General features: G+C 44.2%; 1 protein-coding gene across 1 annotated transcript; it reads left to right on the top strand.

Annotated features, from left to right (window-relative positions):
* The first annotated feature begins 15,623 nt into the window (after window positions 1-15,623).
* Window positions 15,624-21,936, top strand: LOC117506022 (protein phosphatase 1E-like). The gene is made up of 2 exons (XM_034165561.1): window positions 15,624-15,871; window positions 21,703-21,936. Exons 1-2 carry the CDS (start codon window positions 15,650-15,652, stop codon window positions 21,934-21,936), a joined length of 456 nt encoding a protein of 151 aa, XP_034021452.1. The 5' UTR covers window positions 15,624-15,649.
* Window positions 21,937-22,814: the final 878 nt, after the last annotated feature.

The raw sequence follows: 22,814 nt of genomic DNA, 5'->3' as shown, positions 1-22,814 counted from the left end.
TATTCTGTTTTTGGTCTTATAACTACAGGTTGTGCATTTTTAATCAGTCCTACGTCTGAAGGACCTGTTGTCCACAATCCTGATGGTACCGAAGAGAGAAAATCATCTTCTTCAGGACTCAACTGAAACACTCAGGATTGTGAAGTGGACACATCAATATGTGTTCCAGCTGTCAGCACCAATGAGACATTAACTGGCACTTTATACAATTTAGTTGATGGACTGAACTCCGTTCGTGGTCCAACTTTGCTCCAATCAGAGGCTGACAAAGCTGTTATGACTGTCAGTCCCAATTCTTGCCATTCTGTCAAATATGGCTTACAAAGTGACACATGCAAAGGCATACCTGTGAATCTCAATGTTAAAACATCTTCAGTGGCGCCTGTTACTGTTATGACAGCTGTTGAGTTGCCATCATGAATCAAATCTGTCATTGTCAGTTTCACAGGTGAAACATTTTTCAATTTGTTTTCATAGTCACCATCCGGACCTGGAGGATCTTTATGCCACATTGTGACATGCAGGTCAGGTGGTGACATCTGTTGTTCAGGATTTTTTAGTAGGGCTGTCGCTTGCAAGACGACATCTTTACCCCATCCTGCAGCATCTTCTTCTGAAATGTCAAATGTATAGTAATAGTGGAATGTGGGGTCATCGCTTTCTTCTCTTACCATGTTAACGCCTCCTGTGCGTTCAACAACTAATTTCCCTTGTTCCACAATTATGGACAAGCCCAATGCAGTCAATCCGTCTCGTCCTAAAAGGTTAACTGGACATTGTGGCATGTTCAACACTGACATAGTACATGTCAGGCCAAATGGATCCGTCAACGTTATGGGTTTAGTGATAGGGACGTCTGATGGTTGTCCATTTGCAGAGCGAACCCTAAAAATTTCGTTGCTTAATTGATGGACAGGTATGTTGTCATTACATGTGGTTCTACATGCTCCTGTATCACAAAGGAATGTCACTGGTCGTCCATTTACCAACAAAGTCACTTCTGGTTTTGGTACCGGATTTCCCAGTAAGGCACACAGATCCATATCACAATCAGACTGCCTATCTGATGTGGAATCATGGATTATGGATTCTAGTCATTGTGGATACTGTGGCTGCGGAGGATTATTCCGTTGTGGAATTCCTCCTGCTGCTCCATCAGTAGGTGGATTCGGACAGTTTCTATACATATGTCCCTCTCTTCCACAGTTCCAACAAATCAGGGGACCACGTGGTGGCCCTCCCTGTCTGGGCTGCTGTTGTGGTTGCCATGGTCCTTGACGTTGTGGCTGTCCACCTTGTCTATTTTGCCATGGGTTTTGGGGGCGTTTGCACTGCTTCTGCTGTCTTAAGTTACCCTGTTGGTAATATATTTCATCATCTCCGTGTGCTACATACACTCCTTTGTTGCTGTTTCCTGTCTTTTTCTGCTTTAAGACTTCTTCTGCATGACAGCAGTGTGTATGTGTTTCTTCCAATGTGCCTGTAGGCAATCCAATCCAATGTTTCTGTATCCAAGCTTTTATATCCTTATTGGAATGTTGGATCAGAGCGTTTTTCAATTGTTGTTCATACACTGGTGTTCCTGGCAATATGCCACTGTGGACCCTAAATACACTCTCAAATCTGCATCTAAACTCTGTCCATGGTTCTCCTTCTTTCTGTGTTGTCCTGGTAATTTCAGTGTAATTTATTTTTGGTCCTAACACACCTTTTGCTCGTGTAATCATAGCTTTCACTCGTGTTTGCAAGACTGGATCATCGTGTGGCAACGGTACGCCATCCTGGTCTGCAGGATTCCAGTCTCTGCATATCTGACTCCATTTAGGGCCACATGCTTTCATCCACACCTGTTGGACTTCAGGTCCACTAAGGTGGTAAGAACTTCTAATGTTTTCTATATCCTGCATAAATCCCTCGATATCGACATGTGGCGATGGTATCATGTCGACTGCTGCTTTGATATCATCAGCATTCCATGTTCGATATACGAGCATGGTTGATCGATGTCCTGCTGTTCCTGCACGAGGATTTGGTACTTCTATCATAGGATAGGCACCTCCCTGGTCACTGTGTTCCACCATGGGAGGGGCTGTGGGCACTTTCGCTTGACTGCGTGTTTGTGGTTTTTCTGGTTTTTCTGGTTTTTCACTTTTTACCTTAGGTTTTACTGCCAAATCATACTGTGTTGGCGGTACATCGTCATCCTCTGGTAGAGGAGATAAAGGTGTTGTTGTCACCGACGATCCAGCCGGCGGTGGTTGCTGAGGCTGTTCTGGTTCTCTGTGCTGAATTATCACATCTTCTTCTGCCTTACCTACAGCTTTCTTTTTCCTTGCTTTCTCTAATCGTCGCTTCTCTGCTCCCTTCTGTCTGTTCTCTGCTTCCTCCTCCCAAAATGCCACTAAATCTGCCCCTACTTTCTGCATCTTTTTCTCATCACCTTTATGTTTCTGTTCTAACTCCTTCTTTAGCTTCTGTATACTGATCAGGTTCAGTCGTCCGTCAAAGTCATGTTTATTTATCCAGGTCTCCAATTTCTTTGTTGCTTTTGGATTTTTTGCTTCCATAAATTTCCAGTCGTCAGTTGATAAATTTTCCTTATTTTTAGACGTCTTACCCCCCATTTTTATTATCCCTTGTTATAATTTGGACTTCAGACGGGGGCACACCTAGGGTGTTCTAAATCTGAAGTTTTCACACTTTCTTTGGACGTGACAATTAATTTGCCGTCGTGTGGTTGATTCCTTTCACCTCCCCGTAGGAAGCGGAATCACTTGCCTCCGCATCCACACACGGTTGTCACTAACGTTGTCCAAAGTATTACACTTTCACACAGTTATTCTATTTACACTTACACAAAACACTATTTACACATAAAAACACTTTTTAATAACTGTACGCGTATTCTTAGGCCAGGGGAGCTCGCCCTCCCGTGAAATTTAACTAATGTCCTGCATTAGATTAAACTGCCTTTTTACAGTGCACGTATTTCTACCCGGGATTTCCTTTACGTATTAAAACAGAGGAGTCCGTACCCTCCTTCCGGAATTTAACTACGGGCGTCCCTCGCAACCATAGAGGAGTCCGCCCTCCTCGCGGATTTTAACTGCTTTACATTAACAGACGATTCCACGCCATCGCTTACGGAGTTTAACTGTTTATGTGATCTGATCACCACTCACTCAGTACTGTTACAAAGAAATTCTACTCACTGACTCGACCTCCTGTCTGTCTTCTTCGGGAAAATCTCGTCAACCAGACGATGCCAACGGTGGTCGACAATTGCAGCACCGTTCTCATGAGAAAGAAGACAAAGGTACAAATGTTTAACAGTGATAACATATATACAAAATCTTTAACAGACACACACAGAGACACACGGCTGAGTGATAACTGCAGCCCCACGAGTTTGCACGTGACGAACACAGCGCTCCGGCCCCGTGTTTTTATCCAGATGTTTGGACATCGGGCAGTCTTCAGCACCTTTTATGGTCGTCTAACAGCAGTCTGTGTCATCTACCTGTTGTCTACATGCACTTTGGATGCCATCATGCAGGTGGACGAGGTAATCTGGATGCGTTCTGACATGGCTGACCACGCCTCTTTTCCTCCTGACTGTGTTGGATTATGACAATATTTGCCGTGTCGGGCTGGTTCCTGCACATTCTTTCTATGTGTAATGGAGGCTTAATGGCCCAGTCACACGGCACATAAAGGGCAACGAAGCCCAAATGCAACAAGAAATCTGGACTTTCTTTGACTTTTGTGGGCATCATTTAACCTTTGCGCAGCATCATTCCTGCAGCTGGCGCTTTGTCAGGATTTTTAAACTGTTGAAAAGTTTGAATGAATGCCCCTTAATTATTGTCTTTTTTTTATACTTTATACAACCCTAATTCCAGTGAAGTTGAGATGTTGTGTGAAATGTAAATAAAAACAGAATCCAATGATTTGCAAATCCTCTTCAATCTATATTCAATTGAATACACCACAAAGACAAGATATTTAATGTTAAAACTGATAAACTTTGTTGTTTTGTGCAAAAAGTTGCTCATTTTGAAATGGATGCCTGCAACACATTTCAAAAAAACTGGGACAGTGGCAACAAAAGACTGGGAAAGTTGACAAATGCTCAAAGAACACCTGTTTGGAACATTCTACAGGTAAACAGGTTAATTGGAAACAGGTGAGTGTCATGATTGGGTATAAAAGGAGCAATGTTGAGAACAATGTTTATCAACATTCAATTGCAAGGAATTTAGGGATTCTATCATCTACAGTCCATCATATAATCAGAAGATTCAGAGAATCTGGAGAACTTTCTACATGTAAGTGGCAAGGCCGAAAACCAACACTGAATGCCCATGACCTTCAATCCCTCAGGCGGCACTGCATTAAAAACCGACATCATTGTGTGAAGGATCGTACAGCGTGGGCTCAGGAACACTTCAGAAAAGCATTGTCAGTTAACACAGTTTGTCACTACATCTACAAGTGCAAGTTAAAACTCTACCATGCAAAGTGAAAGTCAAACATCAACAACATCCAGAAACGCCGCCGCCTTCTCTGGGCCCGAGCTCATTTGAAATGGGCAGATGCAAAGTGGAAAAGTGTGCTGTGGTCTGATGAGTCCATATTTCAAATTGTTTTTGGAAATCATGGACGTCGTGTCCTCTGGACAAAAGAAGAAAAAGACCATCCAGATTATTACCAGTGCAAAGTTCAAAAGCCAGCATCTGTGATGGTATGGGGGTGTGTTAGTGCCCATGGACAACTTACACATCTGTGATGATACCATCAATGCTGAAAGGTACATCCATGTTTTGGAGCAACACATGCTGCCATCCAAGCAACGTCTTTTTCAGGGACGTCCCTGCTTATTTCAGCAAGACAATGTCAAGCCACATTCTGCACGTGTTCCAACAGCATGGCTTCGTAGTTAGAGTGCGGGTACTAGACTGGCCTGCCTGCAGTCCAGACCTGTCTCCCAGTGAAAATGTGTGGCGCATTATGAAGCACAAAATACGACAACGGAGACCCCGGACTGTTGAACAACTGAAGTCGTACATCAAGCAAGAATGTGAAAGAATTCCACCTACAAAGCTTCAACAATTAGTGTCCTCAGTTCCCAAATGCTTATTGAGTGTTGTTAGAAGGAAAGGTGATGTAACACAGTGGGAAACATACCACTGTCCCAGCTTTTTAGAAACCTGTTGCAGGCATCCATTTCAAAATGAACAAATATTTGCACAAAAACAATAAAGTTTCTCAGTTTGAACATTAAATATCTTGTCTTTGTGGTGTATTCAATTGAATATAGATTGAAGAGGATTTGATAATCATTGTATTCTGTTTTTATTTACATTTTACACAACGTCACAACTTCATTGGAATTGGAGTTGTATTAGTGCTGTCAGGTGATTAAAACAGCTAATCGAATTAATTGCTAGGTTTTCAATGAATTAATCTGGATTTATTATTTAGATTTATTGTGTGTATAATATTTTGTGAAAACACCCCTCAAATACCAAAAGACATACACAGGCTCTTAGGAGAAACACAAAAGCAACGAAGAAAAGAAATTAACATTGAGGGGGAGGTGATGGTCGAGAGGTTAAGTGTTGGGCTTGGGACCAGAGGATCCTCTGTTCAAAACCCACTGATGGGAAAATCACTAAGGGCCCTCGGACAAGGTCTGAGTTACTCCCGGTGAGTAGTGAGTACCTTGTGTGGCAGCACCCTGACATTTATGTGTGTGAATGGGTGAATGCAAGGCATCATTGTAAAGCAGTTTGAGCGTCTGATTCAGATGGAAAAGTGCTATATAAATGCAGTCCAGTTACCTTCAGTCTGAACAAGATTTTTACAAATTTTGAGTGTTATATAGCTAGCCTCTACTGGTGGTTGGCTCTCACTGCGGTATTGTATCACTTCCTGTTCCGGAGCACAGCGGTGTTTTTCTGTATCTGTTAGCTGTTTAATCTGCGCAGTTAGATTGATCTAGTTATCTAGATTACGATTTGTTTCCCAGTGTAATCTTTACGTGCCTTAACTAAAGCACTCCTTCTGCTGAATCACCTCTAAATTATTTACACATTATTCACTTTGCGTGTTTTTAGGAATCCGCTAGCTTAGCGTAGCTACTAGCTCTTAGCCGATTTAGCATGGCGGCTTCTCCTGTCTCTCCCACACTTTTCTGCTCTGGGTGTGAAATGTTTAGTTATTCCTCGGCCTCCTTTAGCAGTAATGGTACTTGTAATAAGTGTAGCTTATTCGTAGCTTTGGAGGCCAGGCTGGGCGAATTGGAGACTCGGCTCCGCACTGTGGAAAATTCTACAGCTAGCCAGGCCCCTGTAGTCGGTGCGGACCAAGGTAGCTTAGCCACCGTCAGTTCCCCCCTGGCAGATCCCGAGCAGCCGGGAAAGCAGGCCGACTGGGTGACTGTGAGGAGGAAGCGTAGCCCTAAACAGAAGCCCCGTGTACACCGCCAACCCGTTCACATCTCTAACCGTTTTTCCCCACTCGACGACACACCCGCCGAGGAACAAACTCTGGTTATTGGCGACTCTGTTTTGAGAAATGTGAAGTTAGCGACACCAGCAACCATAGTCAATTGTCTTCTGGGGGCCAGAGCAGGTGACATTGAAGGAAATTTGAAACTGCTGGCTAAGGCTAAGCGTAAATTTGGTAAGATTGTAATTCACGTCGGCAGTAATGACACCCGGTTACGCCAATCGGAGGTCACTAAAATTAACATTAAATCGGTGTGTAACTTTGCAAAAACAATGTCGGACTCTGTACTTTTCTCTGGACCCCTCCCCAATCGGACCGGGAGTGACATGTTTAGCCGCATGTTCTCCTTGAATTGCTGGCTGTCTGAGTGGTGTCCAAAAAATGAGGTGGGCTTCATAGATAATTGGCAAAGCTTCTGGGGAAAACCTGGTCTTGTTAGGAGAGACGGCATCCATCCCACTTTGGATGGAGCAGCTCTCATTTCTAGAAATCTGGCCAATTTTCTTAAATCCTCCAAACCGTGACTATCCAGGGTTGGGACCAGGAAGCAGAGTTGTAGTCTTACACACCTCTCTGCAGCTTCTCTCCCCCTGCCATCCCCTCATTACCCCATCCCCGTAGAGACGGTGCCTGCTCCCAGACCACCAATAACCAGCAAAAATCTATTTAAGCATAAAAATTCAAAAAGAAAAAATAATATAGCACCTTCAACTGCACCACAGACTAAAACAGTTAAATGTGGTCTATTAAACATTAGGTCTCTCTCTTCTAAGTCCCTGTTGGTAAATGATATAATAATTGATCAACATATTGATTTATTCTGCCTAACAGAAACCTGGTTACAGCAGGATGAATATGTTAGTTTAAATGAGTCAACACCCCCGAGTCACACTAACTGTCAGAATGCTCGTAGCACGGGCCGAGGAGGAGGATTAGCAGCAATCTTCCATTCCAGCTTATTAATTAATCCAAAACCCAGACAGAGCTTTAATTCATTTGAAAGCTTGTCTCTTAGTCTTGTCCATCCAAATTGGAAGTCCCAAAAACCAGTTTTATTTGTTATTATCTATCGTCCACCTGGTCGTTACTGTGAGTTTCTCTGTGAATTTTCAGACCTTTTGTCTGACTTAGTGCTTAGCTCAGATAAGATAATTATAGTGGGCGATTTTAACATCCACACAGATGCTGAGAATGACAGCCTCAACACTGCATTTAATCTATTATTAGACTCTATTGGCTTTGCTCAAAAAGTAAATGAGTCCACCCACCACTTTAATCATATCTTAGATCTTGTTCTGACTTATGGTATGGAAATAGAAGACTTAACAGTATTCCCTGAAAACTCCCTTCTGTCTGATCATTTCTTAATAACATTTACATTTACTCTGATGGACTACCCAGCAGTGGGGAATAAGTTTCATTACACTAGAAGTCTTTCAGAAAGCGCTGTAACTAGGTTTAAGGATATGATTCCTTCTTTATGTTCTCTAATGCCATATACCAACACAGTGCAGAGTAGCTACCTAAACTCTGTAAGTGAGATAGAGTATCTCGTCAATAGTTTTACATCTTCATTGAAGACAACTTTGGATGCTGTAGCTCCTCTGAAAAAGAGAGCTTTAAATCAGAAGTGTCTGACTCCATGGTATAACTCACAAACTCGTAGCTTAAAGCAGATAACCCGTAAGTTGGAGAGGAAATGGCGTCTCAGTAATTTAGAAGATCTTCACTTAGCCTGGAAAAAGAGTCTGTTGCTCTATAAAAAAGCCCTCCGTAAAGCTAGGACATCTTTCTACTCATCACTAATTGAAGAAAATAAGAACAACCCCAGGTTTCTTTTCAGCACTGTAGCCAGGCTGACAAAGAGTCAGAGCTCTATTGAGCTGAGTATTCCATTAACTTTAACTAGTAATGACTTCATGACTTTCTTTGCTAACAAAATTTTAACTATTAGAGAAAAAATTACTCATAACCATCCCAAAGACGTATCGTTATCTTTGGCTGCTTTCAGTGATGCCGGTATTTGGTTAGACTCTTTCTCTCCGATTGTTCTGTCTGAGTTATTCTCATTAGTTACTTCATCCAAACCATCAACATGTTTATTAGACCCCATTCCTACCAGGCTGCTCAAGGAAGCCCTACCATTATTTAATGCTTCGATCTTAAATATGATCAATCTATCTTTGTTAGTTGGCTATGTACCACAGGCTTTTAAGGTGGCAGTAATTAAACCATTACTTAAAAAGCCATCACTTGACCCAGCTATCTTAGCTAATTATAGGCCAATCTCCAACCTTCCTTTTCTCTCAAAAATTCTTGAAAGGGTAGTTGTAAAACAGCTAACTGATCATCTGCAGAGGAATGGTCTATTTGAAGAGTTTCAGTCAGGTTTTAGAATTCATCATAGTACAGAAACAGCATTAGTGAAGGTTACAAATGATCTTCTTATGGCCTCGGACAGTGGACTCATCTCTGTGCTTGTTCTGTTAGACCTCAGTGCTGCTTTTGATACTGTTGACCATAAAATTTTATTACAGAGATTAGAGCATGCCATAGGTATTAAAGGCACTGCGCTGCGGTGGTTTGAATCATATTTGTCTAATAGATTACAATTTGTTCATGTAAATGGGGAATCTTCTTCACAGACTAAAGTTAATTATGGAGTTCCACAAGGTTCTGTGCTAGGACCAATTTTATTCACTTTATACATGCTTCCCTTAGGCAGTATTATTAGACGGTATTGCTTAAATTTTCATTGTTACGCAGATGATACCCAGCTTTATCTATCCATGAAGCCAGAGGACACACACCAATTAGCTAAACTGCAGGATTGTCTTACAGACATAAAGACATGGATGACCTCTAATTTCCTGCTTTTAAACTCAGATAAAACTGAAGTTATTGTACTTGGCCCCACAAATCTTAGAAACATGGTGTCTAACCAGATCCTTACTCTGGATGGCATTACCCTGACCTCTAGTAATACTGTGAGAAATCTTGGAGTCATTTTTGATCAGGATATGTCATTCAAAGCGCATATTAAACAAATATGTAGGACTGCTTTTTTGCATTTACGCAATATCTCTAAAATCAGAAAGGTCTTGTCTCAGAGTGATGCTGAAAAACTAATTCATGCATTTATTTCCTCTAGGCTGGACTATTGTAATTCATTATTATCAGGTTGTCCTAAAAGTTCCCTAAAAAGCCTTCAGTTAATTCAAAATGCTGCAGCTAGAGTACTGACGGGGACTAGAAGGAGAGAGCATATCTCACCCATATTGGCCTCTCTTCATTGGCTTCCTGTTAATTCTAGAATAGAATTTAAAATTCTTCTTCTTACTTATAAGGTTTTGAATAATCAGGTCCCATCTTATCTTAGGGACCTCGTAGTACCATATCACCCCAATAGAGCGCTTCGCTCTCAGACTGCAGGCTTACTTGTAGTTCCTAGGGTTTGTAAGAGTAGAATGGGAGGCAGAGCCTTCAGCTTTCAGGCTCCTCTCCTGTGGAACCAGCTCCCAATTCAGATCAGGGAGACAGACACCCTCTCTACTTTTAAGATTAGGCTTAAAACGTTCCTTTTTGCTAAAGCTTATAGTTAGGGCTGGATCAGGTGACCCTGAACCATCCCTTAGTTATGCTGCTATAGACGTAGACTGCTGGGGGGTTCCCATGATGCACTGTTTCTTTCTCTTTTTGCTCTGTATGCACCACTCTGCATTTAATCATTAGTGATCGATCTCTGCTCCCCTCCACAGCATGTCTTTTTCCTGGTTCTCTCCCTCAGCCCCAACCAGTCCCAGCAGAAGACTGCCCCTCCCTGAGCCTGGTTCTGCTGGAGGTTTCTTCCTGTTAAAAGGGAGTTTTTCCTTCCCACTGTAGCCAAGTGCTTGCTCACAGGGGGTCGTTTTGACCGTTGGGGTTTTACATAATTATTGTATGGCCTTGCCTTACAATATAAAGCGCCTTGGGGCAACTGTTTGTTGTGATTTGGCGCTATATAAAAAAATTGATTGAATTGAATTAAAGCACATGCAGCCAGTCTGCTCTGTGTCAGTCTGATCCTGTCATATCTCAGACGCTAAGCAGAGCAGGATCTGGTTAGTACTTGGACGGGAGACCTCTTTGGAACACCAGCGGCTGTGTGTGTTTTTTCAGGTAAAACTGGAGTTGCGTCAGGAAGGGCATCTGGTGTAAAACTTGTGCCAATTACCGATGCGGATCTGGCTGTATCAGCTGTGGTGACCCCGAACAAAACTGGGAGCAGCCGAATGAACAACAAACATAGCTAAAGCACATCATTGAACAGCAGTGGTTTGTGCTGTGACTCAACAGAAATGTCAGATCTCAGGGGGGCTAAGAAGCTTGACCTCGGTAGCAGCGGTGGGTACAGTTCCGCTAATCCGCTAATTATTGAAGCTAATGTTTTCATTATCGTATTAGCTTTTCAGATAACTTTGAAAACCGTCATCGGACCAATTATCTTACAATAAATTTTGGTCCGACAATTTTTAAATCGCGAACATGTTTTTGCAGGTGAAGTGAATAAAGCATTAACAGTTAAAAACCTTTGTTAAGTCTGATATTAAAGATTTTAGTGCTTACCTGTTAAATGTTTTGTAGCAGATAAACAGCTCTAGTCTCTGTAAACAGAGGAGAGCTGGTTTCAGGAGCAACCACTCTATCCTCTGCAGTCAGAGGAGAACTGGCCAGAAGATAATTGCTCTTGACACCATACTGACTTACTGGCAATATCACCCAAGTCATCCAGAGGCATACAGTTTTAACTTATGGTTAAATTTTAACCAAACTAATTTCGGACATCTTATTTAAATTAACGTCACTTCTGAAGTTTTATAAAGTGAAACTATCAGCTATATGTTTTAGTTTTAAAGTATTGCACTAATTTTAAAGGTTTAGGTGTGGACATGCCTCGGCGGTGCATTATGGGTACTGTAAAAGTTCACGACAGGAGAAATGCATTTTAGACGGTCTGATCAGGCTCCACATGAACAACAACATTAAACTCTTTGTATATTGTGCCTAAAGCCAGAAGAAGCTCAGGTTGTTTCTCCATTATTTTCAGTTGGATTCACTGTGAGTTGCAGTAGCTTCCTGTTTGCTCTTGAACGTCGTGCTTATTGTCCTTTACAACACTGTTTGTCGTCTTTGCTCCAGAGTAACATATATAAGATGTCTGAAATTCGGTTTGCATTTATTAAATTCCTCGCAGATTAAACGTAGCAGACACGGATTATTTGCAATATGTGTTTTGGCAAGTTTTCATGGTCTTTACTGCCATCTATTGGCCAATCGTGTTCATGGTAGTATTCACCCTAAGTATTGATATCCCATAATCCTGTGAGCGCCTGAGAGTTGTTGCAGCCTCTTGCAAATACTTGTATATACTCATTTTGAAATGGATGCCTGCAACACGTTTCAAAAACGTTGGGACGGGGCAACAAAAGACTGAGAAAGTTGATGAATGCTCAAAGAACACCTAATTGGAAACAGGTGAGTGTCATGATTGGGTATAAAAGGAGCATCCCTAAAAGTCTCAGCCATTCACAAGCAATGATGGGACAAGGATCATCACTTTGTGAAAAACTGCATGAAAAAAATAGTCCAGCAGTTTCAGAACAATGTTTCTCAACATTCACTTGCAAGGAATTTAGAGATTCCATCTGGAGAACTTTCTACATGTAAGCAGCAAGGCCAAAAACCAACATTGAATGCCTGTGGCCTTCGATCCTTCAGGCGGCACTGCATTAAAAACCGACATCATTGTGTAAAGGATCTTACCGCGTGGGCTCAGAACACTTCAGAAAACCATTGTCAGTTAACACAGTTCGTTGCTACATCTATGCAAGTGCAAGTTAAAACTCTACCATGCAAAGTGAAAGCCAAACATCAACAACATCCAGAAACACCGCCGCCTTCTCTTGGCCCAAGCTCATTTGAAATGGACCGACGCAAAGTGGAAAAGTGTGCTGTGGTCTGATGAGTCCACATTTCAATTTGTTTTTGGAAATCATGGACGAGGAAAAAGACCATCCACATTGTTCCCAGCACCAAGATCAAAAGCCAGCATCTGTGATGGTATGGGGGTGTGTTAGTGCCCATGGCATGGACAACTTACACATCTGTGATGGCTCATCAATGCTGAAAGGTACATCCAGGTTTTGGAGCAACACATGCTGCATCCAAGCAACGTCTTTTTCAGGGACGTCCCTGCTTATTTCAGCAAGACAATGTCAAGCCACATTCTGCACGTGTTACAACAGCGTGGCTTCGTAGTAAAAGAGTGCAGGTACTAGACTGGTCTGCTTGCTGTCCAGACCTGTCGCCCACTGAAAATGTGTGGCACATTATGAAGCGCAAAGTACGACAACGGAGACCCCGAACTGTTGAACAACTGAAGTCGTACATCAAGCAAGAATGAGAAAGAATTCCACCTACAAAGCTTCAACAATTAGTGTCCTCAGTTCCCAAACGCTTATTGAGTGTTGTTAGAAGGCAAGGTGATGTAACACAGTGGTAAACATACCACTGTTCCAGCTTTTTAGAAACATGTTGCAGGCATCCATTTCAAAATGAGCAAATATTTGCACAAAAACAATAAAGTTTATCAGTTTGAACATTAAATATCTTGTCTTTGTGGTGTATTCAACTGAATATAGGTTGAAGAGGATTTGATAATCATTGTATTCTGTTTTATTTACATTTTACACAACGTCCCAACTTCACTGGAATTGGGGTTGTAGTAAACAGGAGCTTCCAGTAGGGGGCAGGGCACACAAAGACAGAAGTGCTGAGTCATTGTTTGGGTCTGTCGTTTGTGGTGTTAAAACTCAAAATCAGCTTGTTAGTTGTTGCAAGTGTACCAGAGGCAATCCTGAAAGTTATCGGTTATCAGTTAGCTGTAGCTTCTGATAAATACTTGGGTGGTTTATCGGTTTAGCTTTATAAAAGATAAGTTTCAGTTTGCTGATTCGCTGTTATCGAAGCTAACGTTTTGGTTACCTGTGTCCACCACTGCCTGGTAGTTACCAAAAAGTAAAATAAAATTAGGATGTTTAGAAATGCTGTGTTGAAAACTCATGGCTCTGTTATAAAAAAAAAAAAAAAACACTTGGGAAAATTTGGAAGAAAACTTTAAATTTCATAGGGAGCAGGGAGGGGGGTAATAATTTTGTCCTCTGTATCTCCTGTATCTTCTGACCATTAACAGCTCTGCCTTGCCTCCACTGACCTACATCCACAATCTTGAAGTTATATTTGACAGCAACCTCACTTTTTACAGCACATTAACCACATCACGAGAACTGCCTTCTTCCACCTCAAAACCATCGCCTGCCTCCGCCCTTCACTTGGTTCCTCTGCTGCTGAAACATTGATAAATGTACTCGTTACATCCAGAACTGACGTCTGTAACTGCATCCTGTATGGTTCAGCATCTAAAGTTGTTCATAGAACTCTGCTGCCCGTCTTCTCACTCATACCTGCTCTCTTGATCACATCTCTCCAGTCCTCCACAACCTCCACTGGCTCCCTGTTCAATGTCTGATCCGTTTAACGTCCTTCTTCTGGCCCTTCACAACCAGACTCCTTCCACCTCACTGACCTGCTCCTTGTTCACACCCCCTCCTGCAGCCTGTGCTGCTCTGTTGGACTCAGCACTGACCCTGGGGCAGAGCATCCTCCACCGCTGCCCCCCCACACTGGGACTGTCCACTGTACTGACTTGACCTCATTCAAATCATGGATCAAAACACACCTTTTCAGATCTCTTCAATCCTCTTTGCTTCTATAAATGTTTTATTGTTTTTTGTGTTTTGTAAACAATCTGCTTATTTTAAAAATTCAATATGAATGAAAGGTTTTATTTATTTATTTATTCATGTGGGTGAATTGTTTTGTTGTTAGAACTGGGATTACCAAAGTCTTTAGGCCACAAAAGTTGTCTAATATATGAAAATGTTTAAAAACAATTCATAAATGCATTTCAAAAATAGAATGCTGCTTTGCAGTGCAGCAGCTCCACCTGCTGAGAACTGCAAGCAAAGACCCTTTTTAATATTCGAAACATTATATTTGTAAAGTAAATTCACTCACCACATCAAGCCAGATGCCTTGTGGTTTCAAGATAGCCATGAATATTTGAATAAAAAGCCTTCAGCGATACAAACGTACATATTCTTCACCCATCCACCCATTTTATTCCGCTTTATCCGGAGTCGGGTCGCAGGGGCAGCAGCTCAAGCAAAGCCGCCCAGACCTCCCGATCTACACACACCTCCCTCAGCTCCTCCGGGGGAACCCCAAGGCATTCCCAAGCCAGCCGAGAGACGTAGTCCCTCCAGCGTGTCCTGGGTCTTCCCCGGGGCCTCCTCCCAATGGGACGTGCCCAGAACACCTCTCCAGCGAGGCGTCCAGGGGGCATCTGGAAAAGATGCCCGAGCCACCTCAACTGACTCCTTTCGACGTAGAGGAGCAGCGGCTCGACTCCGAGCTCCTCTGCTCCATAGATCTCAGAAAACAATTCCTTTATGTATTTTTCTGTGAATTTTTTTCTATGTTTGTATGACAATAAAAATAAAAGCAGTGTTTTCAGATTGATGGAATCCCCACTCCATTGCAGCCTCTTGCAGGCAGAGACACACACGCCCATGTGACCTTCTCCAGTCTTCAGGATTGGCTGTGAGTCAAAGATTGCCTCGAGGATAGATAGATAAGAGTATCCTTTTATTGGACGGAAACGAAAGCTCAGACGTAGTTTAAGAAAATGGTTGAACAAATTGTCAGTCTTTGAGTCTTCCCCACATGAAATGACTGAGAGGTGGGAAAACCGCCAACAGAATTCTCTGTGACATTCCATCCCATCGTTGATTTATTGATAGAAATACGACATAAAGGAGACTCGGGTGTGTCAACAACATCGGCGACCCCGGAGGTTGAAGCTTTTGTATAATGTGATTGTCTTTGCAATTGGTCAAGTTTTAAATTTTCTTCCTGAAGTTGTTCCTGTATCAGTAAAAATGTACTGGAATTATTACATCACGTTTAATTGTTAAAACAATTTCATCGTTGACACCACTGTAGCCTCTGAACCGTTTGGTGGCAGCTGAGCTAACTGATGTTTTGTCTGTGTGTGTCAGAGATCGAGTCGGTCAAGCTGGCCCGTCTGGTCTTTAACCAGCTCTTTGAGATGTGCTGCCTCTGGCTGAAAGAAATGCCCTTCCACCGCCGCCCACAGCCGTACTACGAAACGTCCATCCACGCCATCAAGAACATGAGGCGCAAGATGGAGGACAAGCACGTCATCATCCCAGACTTCAACACGCTCTTTAATGTTCAGGTAGGTCCGGCCTCCTCACGCAGTACAACAGGCATTTCTAGTGCCAAAATCTGAGCAACAGCCCTCAAATTCTGCTCCCCTAAGAGTTTGACTCCTATTATTCTTAGGGTTCTTTAACTTTTTCAACAACTGCTTCACACCAACGGTATTTCACGTCAATATTCAGAAAATAGCACTTAGTTGGGTCCCAGGTAGAAGAGCCAGATCCCCCCAGGAAGACGACCAGCCCATCTTCATCGCATGAAAGTTGCCATCTATCTGTTACTGCCAGGTGAATCATGGCCTTCTCCAGCCACTGCAGCCATCAACACTCAGGCATGTGCACGCTGGATCATGCCTGGAGAAGGACGCCAGATACCCAAATGGTCCCTCATAATGGAAGTGGTAGACCTCATCTGAGTCTTCTTAAGTAACTGTATGTCCCAATGTGTAAAATAATTTATAAGAAAACCATAGTGCATGCTGAGGGTTGTCAAAATCCAACCGCTCATCCAGATTGAGACACCTGAGTCACGGATCATTGAGAGGACTGCCTGTTGAGATGAAATATGGTGGGGACTTTGTGTGCCTTGTGGCTGCTATGGTAACCATGAAGGCCCAACAGGAACTCTGGACATGAGATGTCTAACGGGCTCTAGTGAAACAAGAAATCCTTAATGATGGATGAGGTGAAGGAGGTGATGGCTTGTAATCCAACAGCTGTGGAAGCGGATGAAGGGAGCAGCACATCCTCAGACCCCCAACATCTGGGAATTCCCAGACATCAGACCAAGGTTAGGGTCTTCCAAGGACCATGGGTTTGTCAGCGTGCAATGACATTCCCATGTTAAAGAAATCAGGGAGGGACATCTGAAGGCTGGATCTTTGCAAATTCACAGCATGTCCTCATCTGTGTCAGTTTTGAGTTTTTCAGCACAAGTGGAGCAGATGTGTTCTTCAAAGTTGAAGATGTGCATCATGATTTACACATCAGCACAGACACCAGCATGAGAAACAAATTTTTGAAAATGTAGCTGAAATAACCCAGGCAGAGATGGACTGACTCACCACTTTGCCTGAACTTAGTCATATGAAAATTTTTTTCTTCCATATATTCAAGATTTTTTTAGGAGTCAGATGAAGCAGCTTCAGTTACGTCTCCCATTACGCCAGTGTATATACGTGCCTCTACATCCTCACAGTTTGATTAATTTTTCCTCCTGTTCCTTATCAATACATTACAGTCAACCATTATAGCCAGACAGTGTCCCAGGCGTCCATCACCACATCCACTCCTCAGCTGACTCTTCACTCATCCACCTCAGCATCCACGCATTTATCACCTCAGCACACACCGACCCTTCGGTCACCTTGGTGCACTCCGACCCTTTGGTCAGCTCTGCGCACTTCAACGCTTCAGTCACCTTTGCGCAGTCTGCTTCCGGCACTTCAGCACACTCCAACGCATCAGTTACCTCGGCGCACTCCGCTTCTGGCACCTCTGTACACTTCAATGCTTCTGGCACCTCTGCGCACTCTGACCCTTTGGTCACTTCTCCGTACTCCGACCCTTCGTTCACCTCTGCGCACTCCGACCCTTCGTTCACCTCTGCGCACTCCGACCCTTCGGTCACCTCTGCGCACTCCGACCCTTCGGTCACCTCTGCATACTCCAACGCTTTTGGCACCTCAGCGCACTCCAACGCTTCGGTCACCTCAGCGCACTCCAACGCTTCGGTCACCTCTGCACACTCTGACGCTTCGGTCACCTCTGCACACGCCAATGCTTTGGCCACCACTGTGCACTCCAGTACTTTGGTCACCTTGACACACTCTGATGCTTCGGTCAACTCTTCACACTCTGCCGATTCAGTCAGCCCAGCTTCTAATTCAGTCACCTCAACACCTTCTTCAGTCACCACTGCTCACTCCAACACTTTAGTCACCTCTGCTCACTCCAAGGATTCATCCGTCTCTGCGCACTCTGACGCCTCAGTTAACTTGAGACACTCACACACTTCGGAAACCTCTGCATCCTTTGGTCGCCTCGACACAGCCCAACGCTTTGGTCAACTCAGCACAGGCCAACACTTCGGTCCCCTCGCCACATTTGACACTTCGGTCACCTCAGTGCACTCTGCCACTTCGTCCCTTTCTGCACACTCCAACAGTTTGGTCACTTTGGCACTTGCCAACCTTTCGGTCACTCTGGCACACGCCAACCTTTCGGTCACTTCGGCACACTCTGACACTTATCACCCTGGCACATTCCGATGCTTCAGTCACCTCTGCGTACTCCACTGCTTCAGTTACCCCAGCTTCTTCTTCAGTCACCTCTGCACACTCTGACACTTGGGTCACCTCAGTCACAGTGCCACTTTGTCCCTTTCTGCGCACTCTGATGGTTTGGTCACTCTGGCACACTCCAACCTTTCGGTCAGCTCAGCACACCCCAACGCTTTGGTCAGCTCAGCACACCCCAACGCTTTGGTCAGCTCAGCACACTCCAACGCTTTGGTCAGCTCAGCACACTCCAACGATTTGGTCAGCTCGGCACACTCCGACACTTTGGTCACCATGACATACTTTGCCACTTCAGTCATCTTGGCACACTCTGATGCTACAGTCACTTAAACTTCTTCAGTCACATGGAGCACCTTCCTCATTCACCTCTGCACACTGACACTTCAGTCAGTTCGGCGCTCTCTGACACTTTGGTCACGCTGGCAAATTCAGATGCTTCAGTTGCTTTCTGTGCACTCCGACGGTTTGGTCACTTTGACAGTCGCCAACCTTTTGGTTCCCTCGCCACACTCCAACACTTCATTCACCTCTGCACACTCCAACACTTTGGTCACCCGAGATTCTTCTTCAGTCACCTCATCACCTTCTTCAGTCACCTCTGCACACTCTGACACTTGGGTCACCTTGGCGCACTCCAGCGCTTTGGTCACTCTGGCACATTCTTATGCTTCGGTCACCTCTGCGCACTCCACCGCTTTGGTCACCTCAGCTTCTTCTTCAGTCAGCCCAGCTGCTTTTTCAGTCACCCCAGCTGCTTTTTCAGTCACCCCAGCTGCTTCTTCAGTCACCTCTGCATACTCTGACACTTGGGTCACCTCAGTGCACAGTGCCACTTTATTCCTTTCTGCGCACTCTGATGGTTTGGTCACTTTGGCACTTGCCAACCTTTCAGTCACTCTGGCACACTCCAACCTTTCGGTCAGCTCAGCACACCCCAGCGCTTCGGTCAGCTTGGCACACTCCAACGATTTGGTCAGCTCGGCACACTCCAAAGTTTTGATCAATTCGGCACACTTGGACACTTTGGTCACCATGGCATACTTTGCCACTTCAGTCATCTTGGCACATTCTGAGGCTACAGTCACCTGAACTTCTTCAATCACCTTGAGCACCATCCTCATTCACCTCTGCACACTCTGACACTTCAGTCAGTTCGGCGCACTTCAACACTTTGGTCATGCTGGCAAATTCAGATGCTTCAGTTGCTTTCTGTGCACTCCGACGGTTTGGTCACTTTGACACTTGCCAACCTTTTGGTTTCCTCGCCACACTCCAACACTTTGGTCAACCGAGATTCTTCTTCAGTCACCTCAACACCTTCTTCAGTCATCTCTGCACACTCTGACACTTGGGTCACCTTGGCGCACTCTGGTGCTTTGGTCACTCTGGCACATTCCAATGCTTCAGTCACCTCTGCACACTCCACTGCTTCAGTCACCTCAGCTTCTTCTTCAGTCACCCCAGTTGCTTTTTCAGTCACCCCAGCTGCTTCTTCAGTCACCTTTGCACACTCTGACACTTGGGTCACCTTAGTGCACTCTGCCGTTTTGTTCCTTTCTGCACACTCTGACGGTTTGGTCACTTGCCAACCTTTCGGTCACTCCGGCACACTCCAATGCTTCAGTCAGCTCGGCACACTCCAAAGCTTTGATCAACTCAGCACAGTCCGACACTTCAGTCACCATCGCATACTTCGACCTTTCAGTCACCTGGTTGGTTTGCACTCCAATGGTTTGGTCACTTTGGCACTCGCCAACCTTTTATTCACTCTGGCACACTCCAACCTTTCGGTCAGCTCAGTACACTCTAACGCTTCGGTCAGCTTGGCACACTCCGACGCTACAGTCACCTGAACAGTGGGTTGAAGTGCTGCTTTGTTGCTTCAAGCAGACCCCTGCAGTCTGCAGTCAACATAGAGCAATAATCATTTTCTCAATTAACAACATCAAAAACGACTGCTCCAGTGTCCCGAACTGTCTGTGGTGCATTCAGTGTGCTTCACCAAAAAAAAATCGATGCAGTTAGGCAGAGAGCGAAGTAACACGATTTCACCCGTCAATTGAATCGATGAACAATGAATGAATCAATTCACTTGCAACATGCACATTTGTATCTAGACCCAGAGTTGCATTGATCTCCACATGCCTAATCAGCACCTTCTGCACACTCCGACACTTCAGTCACCTCAGTGCACTCTGCTGCTTCATCTGTCTCTGTACACTCCGACCTTTTGGTCAGTTTGGCACACGCCAACGCTTCAGTCACTCCTGCAAACTCCAGTGCTTCAGTCACCTCTGCACACTCCAACACTTTGGTCAACTTGGCACAGTCTGCCACTTCTGTCACCTCGGAACACTCTGAGGCTTTGGTCACCTGAGCTTCTTCTTCAGTCATGTTAGCACCTTCTTCAGTCACCTTGGCGCACTCTGACACTTAGGTCACCTTGGCACACTCCGACGCTTCGGTCACCTCTGCGCACTTCACCACTTTGTTCACCCCAGCTTCTTTTTCAGTTACCTCAGCACCTTCTTCAGTCACCTCAGCACACTCTGCTGCATTGTCTGTCTCTGTGCACTCCAATGCTTCGGTCACCTCTGCGCACTCCGCCGCTTTGGTCACCCCAGCTTCTTCTTCAGTTAACTCAGCACCTTCTTCAGTCACCTCGGCTTCTTCTTCAGTCACCTTCACAGCTTCTTCAGTCACCTCGGCGCACTCCGACACTTTGGGCACCTCAGCGCATTCCGTCGCTTCGGTCCCCTCACACTCATCACTTCGGTCCCCTCGGCACACCCCAACGATTCGGTTACCTCTCCACACTCCGACCCTTTGGTCACATCGGCACACTCCAAACCTTTGGTCACTCTGGCACACTGTGACGCTTCAGTCACCTATGCACACCCTGATGCTTCATCCATCTCTGCGCACTTTGAAGCTCCTACGATTCGGTCACCTCGTCACACTTTGACCCTTTGGCTTTGTTGGCACACTCCGACACTTTGGTCACCTCTCCACCTCTCACAGTCCAACGCTTCGGTGGACTGCACACTCCAACTGGACTCATCTCTGCACACTCCAACATTTTGACCACCTCTGTGCACGCCAATGCTTCGGCCACTTCTAACGCACTCTGACGCTTCATTCACCTCCACACTTTGACACTTCACTCAACTCAGCACAGTCTGATGCTTCTGTCACTTCTGCACACTCTGATGTTTCTGTCACCTCTGTGCAGTCCGACACTTTGGTTAACTTGGCACGCTCCAACGCTTCAGTAACCTCGGCACTCAACAACGCTTCGGTCACCTTGGCACTCTCCGATGCTTCGATCACCTCGGCACATTCCGAAGCTTCGGTCACCTCTGCACATGCTGACATTTTGGTCTCCCCTGCATGCTCTGATGCTTCTGTAACCTCAGCACATTCCGACACTTTGGTCACTTCAGCATACTCCAACGCTTCTGTCACCTGAGCACACTGACCTCCAGTTTTGGTCCAGTAGTTCTGGTGTCATCACTAAATGCTTGCTGGTGATGTGTGTTCTTTTTCAGGATCAGGAAGAGCAGGCTTTCTTTGCTGTGTTTGATGGACACGGTGGTGTTGATGCTGCCATTTATGCCGCTAACCACCTCCATGTCAACTTAGTTCATCAGGAAGCCTTCGGCCAGGACCCTGGAGAGGCCCTGTACCGAGCCTTCAAACTCACTGATGAGCGCTTTGTGAAGAAGGCCTCCCGAGAAGTAAGTACAAGTACTTCTTACCTGGGCAGTTATTACTTCTACTAATAATACTTCTACTAATAATATTGACACAACGACAACAACTAGTAATACTGCTTCTACTAAACACTACAGTCATGATCATGCTGTTTTTGTTGTAGTGAATGCATTACTGCTTCTATAACTGCTACTCCTGCTAGCGGAGTTGGGTAAGAATACTTGGAAATGTTAATCGGTTACTGAATACAAAATGCTGTCTGAATACTTTTGAATTATTCCAAAATGAATTACTGAAAAAGATGCACTTCATACTAAAACATAGACAATAACCTGAAATAGTTTTTTTTTTTTTACCTGATAAACTACAAATTCTAAATTAAAATAAAGTTTCTCGACTCATCTACACATTCATTTTCTAAAGATTTACAAGTCTGCTTCATCCATTTCGTCTAAACAATTAGCTTTTGATGAGACAGAAATATTCCATATAATACTGCAGCGTCAGACAGAACAATGTTTACATCATCCTGACAATAGATAATGGAGCATACAAGAATACACATTTCACCACCAATATTTTGAGGCTCATATTCTCTCAAAATATTGGTATCAGCTTTGGCCATTGAAAAAAACTTATATTGGTCAGTCACTAGTAATTAGGTTATTAACATCATGTTGACAAGTAAGCCATGTCTCAGAAAGACCTTTGTGAAGGACAAAAGGTTAAAAACTAAAAAGGTTCATATCTGCCCCCAAGTGGCAATATATTGAATAATCTGTCTACATTTCTCTAACTATTCTGTTTTAAAATAACTCAAGTACTTTTGAAATTCAACGCGTACCACCACTCAATTTCAATTTATTTTCATTTATATAGCGCCAAATCACAACAGAGTTGCCTCAAAGAACTTAACACAGGTAAGGTCTAACCTTACCAACCCCCA

The sequence above is a fragment of the Thalassophryne amazonica genome, unplaced genomic scaffold (assembly GCF_902500255.1).
Source record: "Thalassophryne amazonica unplaced genomic scaffold, fThaAma1.1, whole genome shotgun sequence".
In the NCBI taxonomy this organism is placed as follows: Eukaryota; Metazoa; Chordata; class Actinopteri; order Batrachoidiformes; family Batrachoididae; genus Thalassophryne; species Thalassophryne amazonica.
Note: the sequence above shows the minus strand (reverse complement) of the source record. Positions and strands in the feature narration are given on the sequence as shown.